The sequence below is a fragment of the Hemitrygon akajei genome, chromosome 14 (genome assembly GCF_048418815.1).
Source record: "Hemitrygon akajei chromosome 14, sHemAka1.3, whole genome shotgun sequence".
NCBI classification, from domain to species: Eukaryota; Metazoa; Chordata; class Chondrichthyes; order Myliobatiformes; family Dasyatidae; genus Hemitrygon; species Hemitrygon akajei.
In genome coordinates, this window is record NC_133137.1 from 103,505,684 (window position 1) to 103,522,530 (window position 16,847).

General features: G+C 40.6%; 2 protein-coding genes across 13 annotated transcripts in view; both read right to left on the minus strand.

Moving 5' to 3' along the window:
- Positions 1-13,300, minus strand: part of LOC140738870 (striatin-interacting protein 1-like) — a 66,635-nt gene extending 53,335 nt beyond the window's left edge. Inside the window, exons 1-2 of one of the 4 annotated variants that reach the window (XM_073066835.1) lie at positions 12,365-13,297; positions 1,700-1,769 (exon numbers count right to left, since the gene is read on the minus strand). In XM_073066835.1, the coding sequence (XP_072922936.1) occupies positions 1,700-1,769; positions 12,365-12,580 (286 nt within the window). In that variant the 5' untranslated portion in view covers positions 12,581-13,297. Of the gene's footprint in view, positions 1-1,699; positions 1,770-11,686; positions 12,331-12,364 lie in introns of those variants that run through there. The other 3 variants (XM_073066836.1, XM_073066837.1, XM_073066838.1) reach the window with 3 other exon arrangements.
- A 460-nt stretch (positions 13,301-13,760) lies between these two features.
- The window catches only part of LOC140738872 (putative adenosylhomocysteinase 3), a 100,999-nt gene continuing 97,912 nt past the window's right edge, over positions 13,761-16,847 (minus strand). For 6 of the 9 annotated variants that reach the window (XM_073066845.1, XM_073066842.1, XM_073066844.1 and 3 more), the window contains 2 exons: positions 16,444-16,564; positions 13,761-15,560 (listed from right to left, as the gene is read on the minus strand). In XM_073066845.1, coding sequence (XP_072922946.1) covers positions 15,554-15,560; positions 16,444-16,564 — 128 coding nt within the window. In that variant the 3' untranslated portion in view covers positions 13,761-15,553. Of the gene's footprint in view, positions 15,561-16,439; positions 16,565-16,847 lie in introns of those variants that run through there. The other 3 variants (XM_073066843.1, XM_073066847.1, XM_073066846.1) reach the window with 1 other exon arrangement.

A 16,847-nucleotide genomic window follows, 5' to 3' on the forward strand; every position in this document is an offset into this window, starting at 1 on the left:
GTCTTGGATGGTACACAATGCAGATTTGTCATAACAATATAACATAACATATAAATTGTGAGATTTGTCATAACAATATCTGGACTCTGCAGGTTAAATTGTGAGATTTGTCAAATTCCCTGGAATTTTAAAAACAAACATGTTAAAGGACAAGGATAGAGTAAAATTGGGCAGAGGGCCAAGGACTAGGGGCAGGCATTAAGGACCAATGTTATACAAAACTTCTTACAGAAAAGCAAATAGAAATTCAGATTTTCCATAAACCACAATCAATGTACAGTCATTCAACATATATCTGAGATAAACAGATTTTTGTTAGCCAAGGTCATTGTGGAAATGGGCAGAGCAGATACTAAATGTAGAGTTGGACCAACACTGTTGGCAAGCAATGTTGACGTGGGATTGTGTGGCAATGGTTGTGGGATGACCCCAGAGCAAACAATGCATGTTTTGATGTGCAGTCGATAAATAAATCTGAACCTTCCTTTTTTGCAGCTTTCTACGTGCTCACTAAATTCACAACAGTGGCCTAATTTTCCATTCCATCTGACTGACTCAAGGTCAGACAAAGGCTTTCCATGCCACACACAATGCACCTGCTCTGATTTTTACAAGACTCTATCATTGCCTACAGTAATTCTACGAACGTTTGTAATTATGTGGCCCTTCTGCAACATTCAATGACAGTGGAACCAACTTGTAAATGTCTTTCAAGATGACTTACACAAGAAAGAAGTTATACAACTGTAAACCTTTGAATTGTTAGGCAGATGCAACTCATTTTGGACACAGCTCAGCACATCACGGAAACTAGCCTCCCTCCACAGGCTCTGTCTATACTTCCTACTGCCTGAGTAAAGCAGCAAGCGTAACCAAAGACCCCACCCAGGCCAGATATTTACTCTTCTCCCTCTTCCACCTGGCAAAGGCCTGAAAACACATACCCACCAGGACACTGCTATAAAGCTATTGAATGGTTCCCTAGCATGATAAAAACACTTTTGACCTTATCACAAACCTCATTATGATCTAGCGCCTTATTGTTTGTCTCCACTGCACTTTCTCAGCAGTTGTTACACGTTAAGGATCATATAACCATACGACATAGGATTAGTCCACTTGGCCCAGAGTCTGTTCTGCCATTCAATCATGGCTGATTTATCTCCAGCCCAACCCCATTCTCTTGCCTTCTCCCCAAGTCTGTATTCTTTTATAGCTTTACCTTGTTTTACCTCAATGCACCGTGAAATGATATGATCCATACGAATAGTAAGTCAGACAAGCTTTTCACTGCATTTCGGTCCATGTGACAATAATAAACCAATTCCAATACCAGTCAAAGCCCCTTCTGGATCAACCTCTTACATGAAGAATTTCTTCTTGAATCATACCACACGATTAGGGTCTGGATTTCATTCCCAAAGAAAGTATTAGGGGCAGATTTATTTATACCACTCAAAACAGAACTGGATAAATATCTAAAAGTAAAAAATTGCAGGGTTGTGTGGTTTAGGATAGTTCTTACTGAAGAACCAGTGGGGACTCGAGAGGCCTAATGTATGTGCTCTAACCATCCTGCAATTGTGAAATGATCACAGTTGGTAAGGCAAGTCCCAACACAGGACCATAGACAAACAGTCCTGTTTAAAAAAAACTACCACCAAGTAGAGCAGTTTATTCAGGCATCGATGCACTTTACCTGATAACTCTGCAGCTATGGTGTCTGAATCCCCGTATTCGAACTCCAGATTCGGGAAATCCACTGAACTCTAACGAGAAAGGCAAGAGAACAATTCAATTGGTTTCAACTCATCGGCATCTCTATTTCAATTCTTACAAGGTGAACTAACCTCAACCAATGTGTTCATCTATGACCGTAATTTCTGGAGAATATGTCTGTGCAAGATTAAATTTGGACAAACAGATTAGTGTCTGGGAGAAGGTCATAAAATGGAACTCCAACACATCAAACCTTTTTGTGTCACTGGAGGACTATGACCTTGAGTAGATATAGTCCACTTTAACCAGTCCTTGTGACATCCTGCGAAGTGTTGTCTCAGCAAGCTACTTTCCACAAGTCAAGCATCATTCTAGACCAGTGGTTCCCAATCTTTTTTATGCCATGGACTCCTACCATTAGCCGAGGGGTCTGTGGACTGCAGGTTGGGAGCTCCTGCTCGAGATCATCCTTCTAACCTTATTACTGTTACACAGCCTGCTCAGTTCTATCAGGTCAACAGAAAGTACGGCCGATTAAAGAGCATGAAATGATGACGACCAACTGGAGATAAGGTACAGATCAACCACCTTTGGCAGAATACATCCAAAGGGACAAGTCTTTTCTTCTTGTTTCAAGAGCAACACGCACGTTCAAAGTGTGCATACCATATACAACACCAAGATTTGGCTTCTTGCAGGCAGCCATAAAACAAAGACAGACAATAGAATATTTTAAAAACCCACGCAACAAAGACCACCAAATATCCAGTATATGAAAAAAGAACAAATCATGCAAACAATTTAAAAATAGTAAGAAAATAACAGAGAACATGAACCTCAAGAGTCCCTGGAAGTGAGAAGTCCACAGCCATAGAGGCAACTTAACGCTGAGGATTTAATTTCCAGTCTCGAGCCTGAGACCTGCTGCTTTGATCCAGCCTGAAGCTCCAGTCCGATCCCAAGCCTGCTCCAGGAATGGCCTTCTGCACTCATCTCGATGTTTCAATCTTCCTCGATGCCAGAAATGGTGTCCAGCACGGGCTCCAAGCTTCAAGGCCACTCACCTCCCGGGACCTTCTTGGAGACAGCAAAGCACCAGATTGCTGAATCGGCCTGAGAACACACCTTCAAACTGTAGATCACAGAGCCCAGAACTACATTTTAAAAAAGGATGTAACAGAAGTGAGAGAAACTGTTCTATGGACTATCTAGAAGATTTTGCCCATGTTACAAACCCCGTAACTGGGTATCTTACCAGCAAAGATAGGAGTATCCGTTGGAGTCTGGTGATACTATTTTTAACAGTATTTATTAGTAAAAATACACAAAAATAATATCAATGCAAATATACAGATAATATACGTCATCAATACTAAACCTAAAAGTGTGGGTATAATAACAATCAATAAGAAATAAGCTCTATCGTTGTCTAGGGGATAATGAATTGTCCAATGGAAACACAAAGTTCAGTTCAGTTCATGCAGGCTGCGGTAGTTGTTGGTCGCTGTGTTACAATTGTTGGAGAGAGAGAGAGAAACAGCTATTGACTTGCCGACTTTCCTTTTACGATCTCGATCCGTCGATGCGTTGTTGTTGTGGCCATTCACGTATGACCCCTCCATCCTTTAGCTAGACCATTCTGTGGAGGACTCATCACCCAGGCAAGGGTGGACACACACACAAGCCCCCACCGGTCTCGTAGCGTCTCTCCTGGTACGTCTGAGGGGTGTTCCCCAGACCCTACTTTTATCCCCACTCACGGGGTCTCAGGTGTCAATCAGGTTGGGATGATGCAACACATCAACCAGACCACTCTGGTTGCCCCCTGAGGGGTTTCAATGAATAGAACAGTACTCAATACACAATTCCTTCTTCAAGAGACAATAGCAGTAATCTCTCTCTTTGTCAATAGGAGACATTCCAACCTGTAGCTTCTCTCTCATCAATTTTTCATGAGCGTTGTCAATAACAACTGCCCTTGCTGTTATCTCTCTCATTTCCTTGGTATCAGACCCGAAATAATAGTGATTTTGCGATTCTCAAAAAGGGGGGGGGGGGGACTTTGCACCCTTCTGCCCATCAGAGTTGCTCCTCATTCGTAACACCCGAGGTAGCGTTCTTCGCTGGCACCATTTTGTCCAGAATTTGGCTGAATCCTTCAGGATACCACAAATCACCAGATCACACAGACAATTCAAAAGCACAGCCCCCGAAGGTTGCAGATTGCAGTCCAGATAAAAAGTAACATTAATAGAAAAGCCCTCTTTGCTGCCTGCAAAACGTCGCTGTGTCTCACCAGTAGGTGAACTCAGCAGGTCAGAAAGGAATAAAGATGAAATGTTTCGGGCTGAGGCTCTTCATCAAGATTCTACATTCCTCTCTACGGATGCTGCCTGACCTGCTGAGTTCCTCCAGCATCTTGTGTGTGTTGCTCTGGATTTCCAGCAACTGCAGAATCCCTTGTGCTTATGTTCTTCTTGTCCCAATGTCATTTAAAATGCTTTTCAGGGACATAGCAAACAAGATATTGATACAATTTATGGAACGGCAAATATTGGATTTCAAGCTCAACTTAATGATGCTTTCCTCATGATTTGTCTTCATGTAAAATTGATGCCCACTCAACTTCCTTCGGGCTCTTGCTCCTTGTGTATCCATGATTAATCCTATGTCATCATCTCCTGGGAGGTTCCCCAAGAACCATTGTCAGGCTACTAACACTACTCAAACTCTGGATATTCACCAAGGCTACTAACACCAGCTCAAGCTTTCCTTCACCAACAACCTTCTATTACATTATATTGCTATATTTCTATATTTCTTCACTATTCTTGGTTGGTGCGGCTGTAACAAAACCCAATTTCCCTCGGGATCAATAAAGTATGTCTGTCTCTAGACAAAACATGTAGCAAAGGTCATGTTGAGATCATTTTGTTCAATATTTTGCAGAAACAATGTATAACTGGGAACCATGGGCTGATGCTACGAAGGGAATATGAAACAAAGGGGGGGGGGGGAGACATGATCATCACAGTAAATATCGTCTGGATTGTCAAAACATCAAATTTGTTCACTAAAGTCCTGAGCAAAGGAAATTAGTTTTCAGGGCAAATTGGACCACATAACCCTCAGAACCAAGTCTCTGAAATTTGCTGTAGGATTACCCAAATCTCTCTTATTGATTTTTTTTTTTAAAAAGAGGAATTGGAGAATGCACAAGGTTTAAAAAACTTCAGGGCAATGAAGAAAAAGTGAAGAAACAGGGAATCCTGAAGTATCATAGCTAATATCAACCATCACACTCAGGCACAGTCGAGAACTGCTGATCAAATGAGACAAAACCCTACAAGTTGAATGACAGTGAGCATTAATTATTCTAGGAGTATCCCTCTGAAGATTGTGTCTCTGGTTGAGGATATGATAACCTACACTCAGCAGCCCCTTTATTATGTACACAAGTGGAACCCGTTGTAGCCCATCCACTTTGAGGTTTGACATGTTGTTCATTCAGAGATGCTCTTCTGCACACCAATGTTGGAATGTGTGATTGTTTGAGTTACTGTCGCCTTCCTGTCAGCTTGAACCAGCCTGGCCATTCTCCTCTGACCTTTCTCATTAACAAGGCATTTCTCCCACTGAACTGCCGTTCACTGGATGTGTTTTTTTTTTGTTTTCTGCACCATTCTCTGTAAATTCTAGAAACTTCGGTATGTGAAATTCCCAGGAGATTTGTCACCATCTAGATTGGAAAAATTCCAACTTTGATGGTATCAGAAAGGATCTGGCAAGAGTGGATTTGTTGTTTCTTGTCAAAGGAGTGAGAGGCATTCAAAAAACAGTTTATATGCTCCTGTCCAAATAAAAGGTAAGATAACAGGTTTAGGGAACCTTGGTTTTTGAGAGATATTGAGGCCCTAGTTAAGAAAAAGGAGGAGGTGCATAACAGGTAGAGGCAGGTAGGAACAAACGAGGTACTTGAGAAGTATTAGAAATGCAAGAGAACACTTAAAAAGGAAATCAGAAGGACTAAAAGACAAAAGGTTGTTCTAGCAGACTACTTGAAGGAGAATCCCAAAGGCTTCTGCAGATATATTAAAAGTGAAATGATAGCAAGGGATAAAATTGGCCCTCTGGAAGATCAGAGTGGTCATCCATGCAGGGAGTCAAAAGTGAGGGGGGGGGGGAAGACCTTAAATGGATGGTTTGCATCTGCATTTACTCAGGTTTATAGAAATGTTAATAGAGTCTGTAGAAGCGAGGCAGTAAAATCATGGACCCTCTGCGGATTACAGAGGAAGTTCATGCCACCTTGAGGAAAATCAGTGTGGATGATTTTCCAGAGCCTGACAAGATGCTCCCTTGGACCTGTGGCGGGGGGGGGGGGGGGGGGGAGTAGGTGTTATGATCCGGCAACAATGAATATAAAATTGAGTCCATTTTTATAGACAAATAACCATTTATTTAAACTCAGCTCAACAACAAATGAAAAGTAAACAAATGACTAACTTAACCGGAAGTTAACTACTATACGGCAACTTGAACAGTTCTTAAAGCGATAAATGCAAAAACAGTTCTTAAAGCGATAAATGCAAAAGTACAAGTGATTTACACAATTAGGAGAGACTTTCCTGAAGTAACGAATTCCTCAACGACGTGACATTACTGCTGATCCCAGCCGAAATACGCCTTGCCCGAAGGATTTATGATGAAGGAAATAAAAACGGCTTAAAGGAACTGACCTTTTCCTTGGCGAATAACACTGCGCCCAACCCTTTCTGCTTTCACAATGCAGGGGCTATCTCGGATGTAGGTTACTACTTCCTGAGCAAAGATCCAACAAGGTTGACCCTGTATTACTGCCGACGATACTAACTTTACTCGATCCTGCGGGTTCCCACACTTCGGCAAATCTTCACTCTCCAATACTTAGACTTTAAAATTAAATTGAAGATACATCAAACATAACTGGCAGTGATTTTAAAAACTGCCCGTATAACTTACAGTAGAAAGTAAAACTCCACTTTAAAACAAAACTGCATCATGAGACGAATACGTAGCATAACAGAGTAACCGACGAATTAAACAACAAACTAACCCACGTCACAGCAAGGCTTTTCCGTTTTATACCTGTTGGAACAGGCCATCACATGACCTCTCACTGGCGGGAAATTACATCACCTCACCATCACAAGACCATTACATCATGCTCACCAGATACTCAATTACATCATGGTCATAAGACAGTCACAAGATACCCACAGGGTATGTAACAGAGGCTGGTGCAGATATTTCAAGGGCCCTAAAGAAGAGATTTATGACATCTTTCGCTATGGGTGATGTGCCGGAGGATAGTTAATGTTTTTCTTCCATTGTTTAAGGCAGGCTAGGATATTTCAGACTGATGAGCCTGACATCAAGTGTGGGTAAGTTACTGGAAGGTTTTCTAAGGGACCGGATGTACAAGTACAGTGGATTCCAGTTAATTGGGGCACATCAAGACCAGTATGTTTTGGCCCAGCTGACCCAGTTTCATGGAAATAGTTAAAAAGGTATTAAAAGAGACAAATTATGATTAGATTGAGTAACAGGTTAAAATGATATACAACATAAATTAGAATACTACCAATATTATTGCAGTACTATAAAACTGTATTACTTCATAATGGTTACTGACAGAGGAATTCATCGAGTGTACATTGACATGTTGTTTGCTTGACTAAATGAAGAAAATCAACACAGACACCTAGTGCAGATAATGGACTACCTTTATTGTCTTCCTGCATGAAATAATATCGTAATTCAATAATAAATTTTCTGATTCCCAGATCCATTGGCTGCACCGACGAAGTTGTATTGAGAGGCAGAAATTCCAGCTGGATGTTTCTCAAACACTCTACATTAGGCTGTGCAGCACAATTGTCAACAAGCAGAAGAATTTTACTTGATTTTCGCTGTAGCTTCATATCCCAACTCATCAGCCATTTCTTCAAAAATTCAGAAGTCACTCATTCTTATTAGCATTGTACTTGATTGGTAAACTGTCCATTCTTAGCCCCTTAAAGCATCAAGGTTTAACGCTTTTCCCAATAACCAACAATTTATTTTTTTATCAGTTCCTGACATATTTGAACAACACAACTCAGCTATGTGATCCATTGCTTTCTTTGAACCTGAAGCGTTGAGTGTTTATAGCCAAGGGAACTGTCTGGTGTGGCACAATTTTTAAAAAGCCTGTTTCATAAGCATTGTAGATATCATCTGCACAAAATATTTGAAGCAAGTTAGAGAGTTTTGTAGATTTCTGCACTTTTAGCATCAGCACCATGTGTGTTCTTGGTGCCCACATTTCCATTGAGACAACCATCTGTTGCTTTAAAATCTCTGTGATCCAGCTTCTTAGCAAGCTCCTCTGACTTGCTTTTAACCTTGGTCCACTGGCACATACACAATTCATCCAGTTACAATGGAAAACCATTGATAGAGGGCCTCTTCAGCATCTGGATCCACACCGTCATGCTTGTGTTTTTGGGATGTTCCCTGTTGTCCCTCGCGTAATGCCTATTCTTCTCACAGCTCATCTTGCTGATGTATCAAACGTGCAATTGTAGATTTCAACACTCCAGTTGTCTCTGCCAGTTGACGATGAATGGTGTTCAGTGGATGGCTGTTAATTTGGTCCCGTAGGGTAATTTCTTCAGCTAATGTCAAATCTTTTCACAGCATCTTGGCAAGGATCTCATTTTTTTAAAAAAAAGTTAAAATTAGAAAACAAAATCATCAAAAATTGCTGCTTTTTGAATTGGCATCCATCAGTCCAAATGAATAACATAACAAGTATACGCAACTGATGCAAGGCTCCTCTCTAAGCAAGGTGTAGTGTCTAATAGCCGCATGAGTGCACATGACTGATTGGTACCTGACCCAATTAAGCAGCATTGTGTCCCAAACAAACAAAGGGAATCCCAGCTATTTTATCTTTTTTTTAAAAAAAATTTTTATTAGTTTTTCAAAACATTTTACAAATTAAAAACCCTAAATCCCAATGAGGAACAGTAATACAGTGCAAAATTGAGCATACAATAACAATATGCTACAAAGGAAGAGAATTTAACAAAAAAAGCACCTAAATTAAAGACAGGTAAGCTTAGTATCCTCCCCAAGCCCCACAACACAAGAAAAAACAACAACTCCAGACCAACCACACCGCAATATAGAGAGTATAAGTCAGGACAGTCAAACTCCCAGACTGTGAATACACTTAGCAACAGAGGATAATAATGCCTACTACCAGAAAAAAAAGGAGCTGAAAGCAAGGGACCGAAAAGAAGAAGAAAAAAACCCCAGTCAAGAGGAAGGTTATGAAAGTACTCGATAAAAGGTCCCCAGACCTTATGGAACTTTAGATCCGCTATTTTATCTTTTCTTTTTGTTCCTTAAGAGTTATCCCAAATAAGCAGCTGCCCCAATTAACCGATGGCCCAATTAATGGGAATCCACTGAATTTTGATAGACAGTGAATGATTAGGGATAGTCAACATAACAATGTGTGTGGTTAGACATGATCTACCAGTCATGGAGTTTTTGAGGAAGTTACCATGAAAATTGATGAAGGCAAGGCATGGATATTGTCTACACAGATTTTTAACAAGGCCTTTGACAAGATCTGCATGAGAGGTTGTCAAGAAGGTTCAGTCGCTTGGTATTGAAGATGAGGTGGTGAATTGGATTAGATATTGGCTTTACCTCATGCCTCTCTTTCTGGAGGCCTGTGTGCCCCTGGGATCAGTGCTGGGTTCATCTACATCAACAATCTGAATGATAATGTGGTTGACTGGATCAGCAAATTGGCAGATGACACCAAGATTGGGGGTGTAGTGGACTGCGAGGATGACTATCAAACCTTGCAGCTGGATCTAGACCAGGTGGAAAACTGGGCTGAAAAATGGCAGATGGAATTAAATGCAGATAAGTGTGAGGTTTTACACTTCGAGGGGACCAATCTGGGTTAGTGGTAGGGCACTGAAGATTGTGGTAGAATCGAGGGATCTGGAAATACAGATCCATAAGTGTAGATAGGGTAATAAAGAAAGCTTGTGGCTCACTAGCCTTCATAAATCAATGTATTGAATACAGGAGTTGGGATTTAATGTTGAAGTTGTATAGGATGTTGGTGAGGCCTAATTTGGAGTATTGTGTGAAGCTTTGGTCACCTACCTACAGGAAAGGTCTCAGTAAGATTGAAAGAATGAAGAGAAAAATTTCAAGGACATTGCTGGGTCTTGAGGACCTGTGTTGTAGGGAAAGGTTGAATAGGTTACGACTTTTCCCTGGAGTGTAGAGGAATGAAGTGAGATCTTATAGAGGTATACAAAACTATGAAGGTATGGATAGGGTAAATACATACAGGCTTTTCCCACTGAGATTGCAAGATAATAGAACTAAAGGTCGTGGGTTAAGGATGAAAGATGAATTTCTTCGCTCAGAGGGTGGTGAGAGTTTGGCTGATTAAATATATGTATTAACAAGCAGGTGTACATAGTAAAATGGCAACTGAGTGTAGTAGGGTCACATTTGGGAGCTCCAAAACTCTTTCCAAAATCTGGAATTTTGGAAGACAATAACCAGAACATTCACCATCTCTGTCAAAATTCTCCATGTAGCCTTGGTCCATTTTCAGGGCTCACTGACAGTTTTGATCCTTTTTTCCCCTGTGGTGTTGATCAATTAGTTTAATTCTTCTACCATTTCTTTATTGCCCATTATAAATCCCCTTATCTGTTTCTGAGGAGTCTTCATTTTTCTTTTTTTATGTACTTGCAGAAGCTCTTACAGTTTCTGCCTCCTTCCTTAAGGTCCCAAGTTTTGTGCTCATTTGCTCTTACTGCTATCTCCTGTTATCAATATCTGGGTCCTTCATTGTTGAATTCTGAAATGATCCTAATCCCCAGGTTTGCTTTTACTCAGGAAACTATAATCCTTTGCTTTCAATTTAATATCATCTTTAATTTCTAATAAATAGTCAAATTGATTATTTATTTCAGATTCCCAGTAATTGTAGTATTTTGTTTTTTGGGCGTTTTATTTACCCCTCCTGCATGCATCTATTTTTAACCATTTTAACTTTCACATAATTCTCTTAACAGCTTTTTTGTCCTCTATTCTGGCTCTCGCTTCAATTCTGTGTCTGAGTTCATCCCGCCGGTTTGAATCACGCTCCAAGCACCTGAGTGAGTTTGTCCCGTCCAGTTCATTCTCCTCCACTATGAGATTAATCTGCAGAGAACGCCAAAAGATTGGGGGGAGGGGGGGGGGGGCTGCCTATCCAAACTGCCAGTCACAAACAAGACCTTCAGCACGCACACAGTTACAGGGACATTGTGCAAACACCTTACAGACAGGAGCAACCCTTCCCTCCGTGACACTGTGCTGCCCTTTTTGTTTTGTCTCCAGCTGCCTTTATTAATCTACACTTTATCACTCTGGCAGTGATCTGTCCTTCTCCCACTATCTTCCACACTTACAACCAACTTGCTTTCTTTCCTTTCCAGTTCTGATGAAGGCTCTTTGACCTGAAATACTAAGTCTAGTTCTCGTCCCTGATTCTGACTTGCTCCAGCATTTTCTGTTTCTAGAACAATCAGAAAGCCTCTTAGAGAGACTGCCCTGGAGAACTGCGAACTATTTTGGCCTGCACAACTAGAGGAGGATACTTGTTACAGAAGGAGTCCACGCCAAGAGTCTCGCAGAGTGGTTGCTGGGATTGTGAATCTATCACGAGGAGGGACTGGTTAGACCAGGTCTCCATCATGAGGACACTGCGTACACCAGACCGGTTTTGTGGTTTTGAAAAATGTGAGGCAACCTCATCTGAAACTGATAAATAATTAACCGGCTAGACAGGATAATGCAGGAACAACGTTACCTAGGGCCAATGAATCTAGATCTAGGTTCTCAAAAACAGTCTCACCAGAAATGAAGAGGACGTTGCTCAGATTGTAAATTGGAATGAGCCTTTGAAATTCTCTAAACGAGAGGACGCCGGAGAGTCGCCGAACGCATTCAGCACAGATTAACAATCGGGCGGAAAGCTACGTCGAAACAGAAGATGAACCCCGATCTTGTCGAACGACGCAGCACACACGACGGAATCTTCCTATTTATTTTACTCTCTCCGCAGATGCCATCTGATCTTCTTGCAGCATACTCTTATGAGAATCACGATGGAATAACTGGGAGCGATACATTTCCAGAAGCATTCTACGTTTAAACCACATTATTTAGATAGCTTAGCTTCCAGAGTTTTCTCAAAAGAATTTTCGTTAAAAGGGGCATCTTAAATCTTCACATGCTATCAGTTATATAAATGCGCAAGTTTGCCTCGCACGTTATTCTTGCAAGAGCTACAGTGCACTTTGAACATTTAATGCAACTTTTGGAAGTTGCATGGATCCTACTTCCTCGGTCTTGTCGGTACCGGTCCTTCGTCGCAGAGAATGACCCAGGGTGGTACTGGCTTGGAAGTTATTATTAGCCACTGACACCCGCTCCCATTTATTATTAGCCGCTGATACTCTCCCGTGTTACTGTGGCTATAATTAGCCGCTAACGCGGCGTCCCGGCCTCTGAATTCGAGCGTTGCACTCACCTCCGAATCCTTGCGCTGGTTTCGGAAGAGTTCCTTCGCCCGGGCTGTGGAAGATCCGCTCCCCCCGCTCAAATTCGCAGACTCCATCCTTACTCCAATTCGAGAAAGTGTTAACTTCCCGTAACCAAGAGCCAGGTCCCGCAACTCCGCCCTCCCACTGTTCATTGGACAGTCTCCATTTAACGGTGGGCTCTTGGACAGATTTCGAAGCTTCATTGGACGAACAGAGTGTTCGTCAATCGTCCTGCAAAGGAAGGCTCTAGGCCCCTCCCACTCTGAAACATCCAGCTTCTTCAGCGCTGCAAGTCGCTTATCTACACGGGAAAATTAACGTTGCTTTTCGTTGTCAAACGTCTGATGTACCTGGTGTCATTGGAGGGGCAAAAAATCACCTTGACTAATCGTTCGGCGTCTGTACCACCACCTAATTGCCATCTGTGGGACTCATTATTGATCCCTACGATTTCAGACATCCAGCTTTTTCCAGTGTGGCCAAACCGACCGACTTCTGACAAGTGAGACTGCTGGGAACATTCTTAACCCTTCTCCCTCCGCAGGAGGCTGCTCATTTGCTTTGTATTTCTAATATTCGCTTTTTAATTTTGAATTGCCCGCAACAGTCCGTTCATCATCCGGGTTGTTTAAATTTCTAACCGCTCTCATCCCTCTTACTGTTTATATTCCTCCAACTGCACAGCAGTGACATGCTTCCTGAACGGCACCATAAGCAACCAACCCTACTCTCCAAGCCGAGCACTAGTATTGCCCTTGTTATCACTACTACTCCGAATATGTGTTCTCACTTTTTCTAGTTTGGTTACAATATGATTAACCCATAAACAAGAATCTCTGCAGATGCTGGAAATCCAGAGTAACACTATACAAAACGCTGAAGGAATTCAGTAGGTCAGACAGCATCTATGGAGAGGAATAAATATTTTGGGCTAAGACCCTTAATAAGGACAGAACAGTCAACTGGTTCTTTGGCCACAGATGTGTTGGCTACCGCTAGTGTTTTTGGCATTTTACTTCAGATTTCCTACATCTGTGGGTTTTTTTGCTTTTTGACTCCAAGCTCAATCTTTGTATTTGCCACCCAACTCTTACAAAGATTGTAAAATGTCAGGTTTAGCAAAGACGAGGGCATTCAAGTCCAGAATTTCTGTACCACTGTAAAGTTACATGCAATTATTGGAAAATCATTAGACCATATGAGACTGGCACTTGGAAGTGTTGCAAGGCCTCAAACAATCCCTTCTGGAAATCAGTGTAGTGATTGCTGCAGTGTACCAGTACATCCACCATGTGGTTAGAAAACAGCTTTCCAAAATGGCTTGCAATCCAACTGTGGACACAAGGGTAAAGAAAAAATCATTGGACATTAGAACATGAGAAATAATATTGGGAAAAAACTGACTTTATTAACTTTATTTGAATTATGATTACAACTGCATTATTTCTCATCTACTACAATACTTGACCAATAATACAGTACGTAAAATAGTTACCTCAATGTTAAAACTCAGTTGTGTAGATAGATGATTTGCTTTTCCTTTTGGAGTTGATACTTCTGCTCTCCAGAGCAGGTTGCTGGTGTCCATTTTGCTTAAAGTTTTATTTATTACATACAACAATTATTACATTCCATGCCAACCTCTTCCCCTCAATCAAAGCAAGAATAAAAAAAAACAGCCACTAAATGGCTGGGATTTATTTAAAAATACTAGTTTTTGGCATTGCAGGGGAGGGAGAAAAATATAGCAATGTGCAGAAATGTACATGGGGTTAATATATTTGTGGGAATCCTAAGACAGATGTGGTAAAACATTTTAAATAAAACAGAATCATCCAATATTATGATAAATAATTAAGACAGATAGCAACTGATAGTCTCGGTCCGAAACGTCGACATTGCTTCTCCCTATAGATGCTGCCTAGCCTGCTGTGTTCTACCAGCATTTTGTGTGTGTTGTTGTAGCAACTGATAAGGTGTTTCTCCTTCGAGAGAAACAAACAACATAAAATGACTGTTGGCCAGACAGCTTCACAGGTGCAGTTTGGTGAATGGTCTACTTTGGTACCAGTCCAAGCTTCCAATTGGTGACAATGGTTTTCAATTTGTTGCCTGGCAGGTGACAAGATGTGTGGCAGTCCCTATTTCAGTGAAGATGGGTTAGCAGAAGGCCAATCAGAAGCATATGCAACAGTTTGTAACAATTACTACCATTTGAAAATTTTCAGATGGAGGGAAGTGAATAATGGAGTTGGATAACAAGGTTCAATCAAACATATTTAAATACCAAAAGCACCTTCCACCGTTCTATAATACAAGCCCACCTACAAACACATATCCTATCTTTCAGGGGGAAAAGAAACTGAACTTTATTCTACTTAAATATTGAAGTTATGAAAAAACCCAAATTGAGTTCACTTATTTTAGAAAGCTTTATGGATTATCTGTGGTTCATTTGGTTACCCCATCATTTCTGCAGCCCATTCCAGACTTTATACACTCTACAGACATGAAGCTAATGTCCCAGCTGGGGGAAGCAGCTCACATTCTTAGGAATTGAGACAAGGTTGAAATAGTACCATGACTTAAGGAAACAATAGCAGTGCGACAAAGAAGGAGTCTTAATACTAAGCTACCTCACCAGTCACACCATCTACTCCGCTAAACCTGATTTTAATAAAAAGTTTCAGAAACAAAACACAAGTTATATTTTGAGAACCTTGTTATTTGATTTTCCGGGCTCTCACAACTAGATTTTGTTTGAAGAAAGTCTTTTAAGGATTCCCATAATGGCAAACCGTAAGCATCTAACTATTTCCTTACCTCTTTTACTCAACAAATAAAAAAAAACACATCTGAAATATGTGCACCTTAACAATTTTAAAACAGCTAACATTTTGCTTCCATAGTTTCTTTCCCGAGGTTAACAGCAAGGATGTTATAATTATATTAAAGCACAGCAGCAATAGAAGAAAAAAAATCACATTAAACATATTTTTTGTCTTCTAGTGCAGTAAAAAAATTGTTTACAGAGATTATACACATTCTATGTAAATAAATAAATGACTAAATATTTAAAACTGTTTAATCAAGGCCAGCTCTAAAGAAGAGATTTTGTTCGTGTACATTAGTGATAAAAGGTTCCCCTCTTGTTTGATAGACTTGTAGCTTTGCATTTAATACCTAGGACAAGGAACAAAAACAAGGCTTTAGAAACACTTTGGTTAGTTGGGACAGAGACAGACTAAACTCCTTAATTTTCATTTAGGTGTCAAAGATTCTTTCCCAGTCTTGAGCTACACCATACTTTTCCCCATTTTTTAACCTTTTATTTTCCATTGTAATTTGGTCCAAACCAAAGTTATAATGATGTGGTTACACTTTATAAGAAAAGCACTCTTTCAGGAAGTTTACAAATAATTCTCCTCCATACAAAACTGGTTATGACCAGGAACTGTTTGCTAATATACTGTAGGAAGCATGCTGTGTCAATAATTCAGACTGAATCTGAACACAGAGTGCTCTGTAGTTTAAAGCAAGCTTAGTCACACACCACAAACAGGCCCTTCAGCTCAGCAGGGCTGTGCCAACTATCAAAGGCCCAATTGCACAAATTCCATTTTATTCTTTCCACACTCTACTGTTTACCTGAGGATCAGGGGCAATTTACAGTGGTCAATTACCCACTAATTCATATGTCTTTGGCATGTGGGAGGGAACCAGAACACCTGGGAAAATCCATAATATGAAAAGATGATGAAAATTCCACCTGGATATTGGAATTGAAGAGGATAACTCGAATTGTGAGGTGACAGCTGTACTAGATGCATCATGGTGCTGCTCACATAAGACACAGAAATCTTCATAAATTCTTCAATAAATCGATACTATTGTGCATTAGAAAACAATGTATAATTGTAAAAAAATTCCATTGTCTGAACTCTTTGATTGTGCATTACCAGCTTTTCTGATTACTTAACAATCAAATTTTTAATAACTACAAGCTTAGTCACCATTTCCCAGGCCTCAACATTGAAAGTTTTAACCAGTTGACTTTGCCTCTTACCGATAGTAGTTTGGCTTGAAAGGTCCATTCTTGTTCAAACCCAGATATTTTGCCTGCTCGTCTGTCAGTTCTGTGAGATGTGCATCAAAAGTGGGCAAATGAAGACTTGCTACATACTCATCTGGAAAAAAAACCCCACAAATTAACAGTCCATTCAGCAGACATAACCCGATAGGATGAACAAAATGGAACATCTTGGATAAAAAAAATATCAAAATAATGGTTTGAAAGGTCTTGAAAACCTAGACTGACTAGCGATGACAGTTCGGTCTACCAAAAATGCTTTTTTATTTGACTGTCTCGGAAATAAACTGAAAGTTTTCACTTCATCAGAAGAATAACAGAGGTCCTGAAGTTGTGGGTGAGCCCATCCTTGGTAAAGGTGAATAATCATACTGTACATA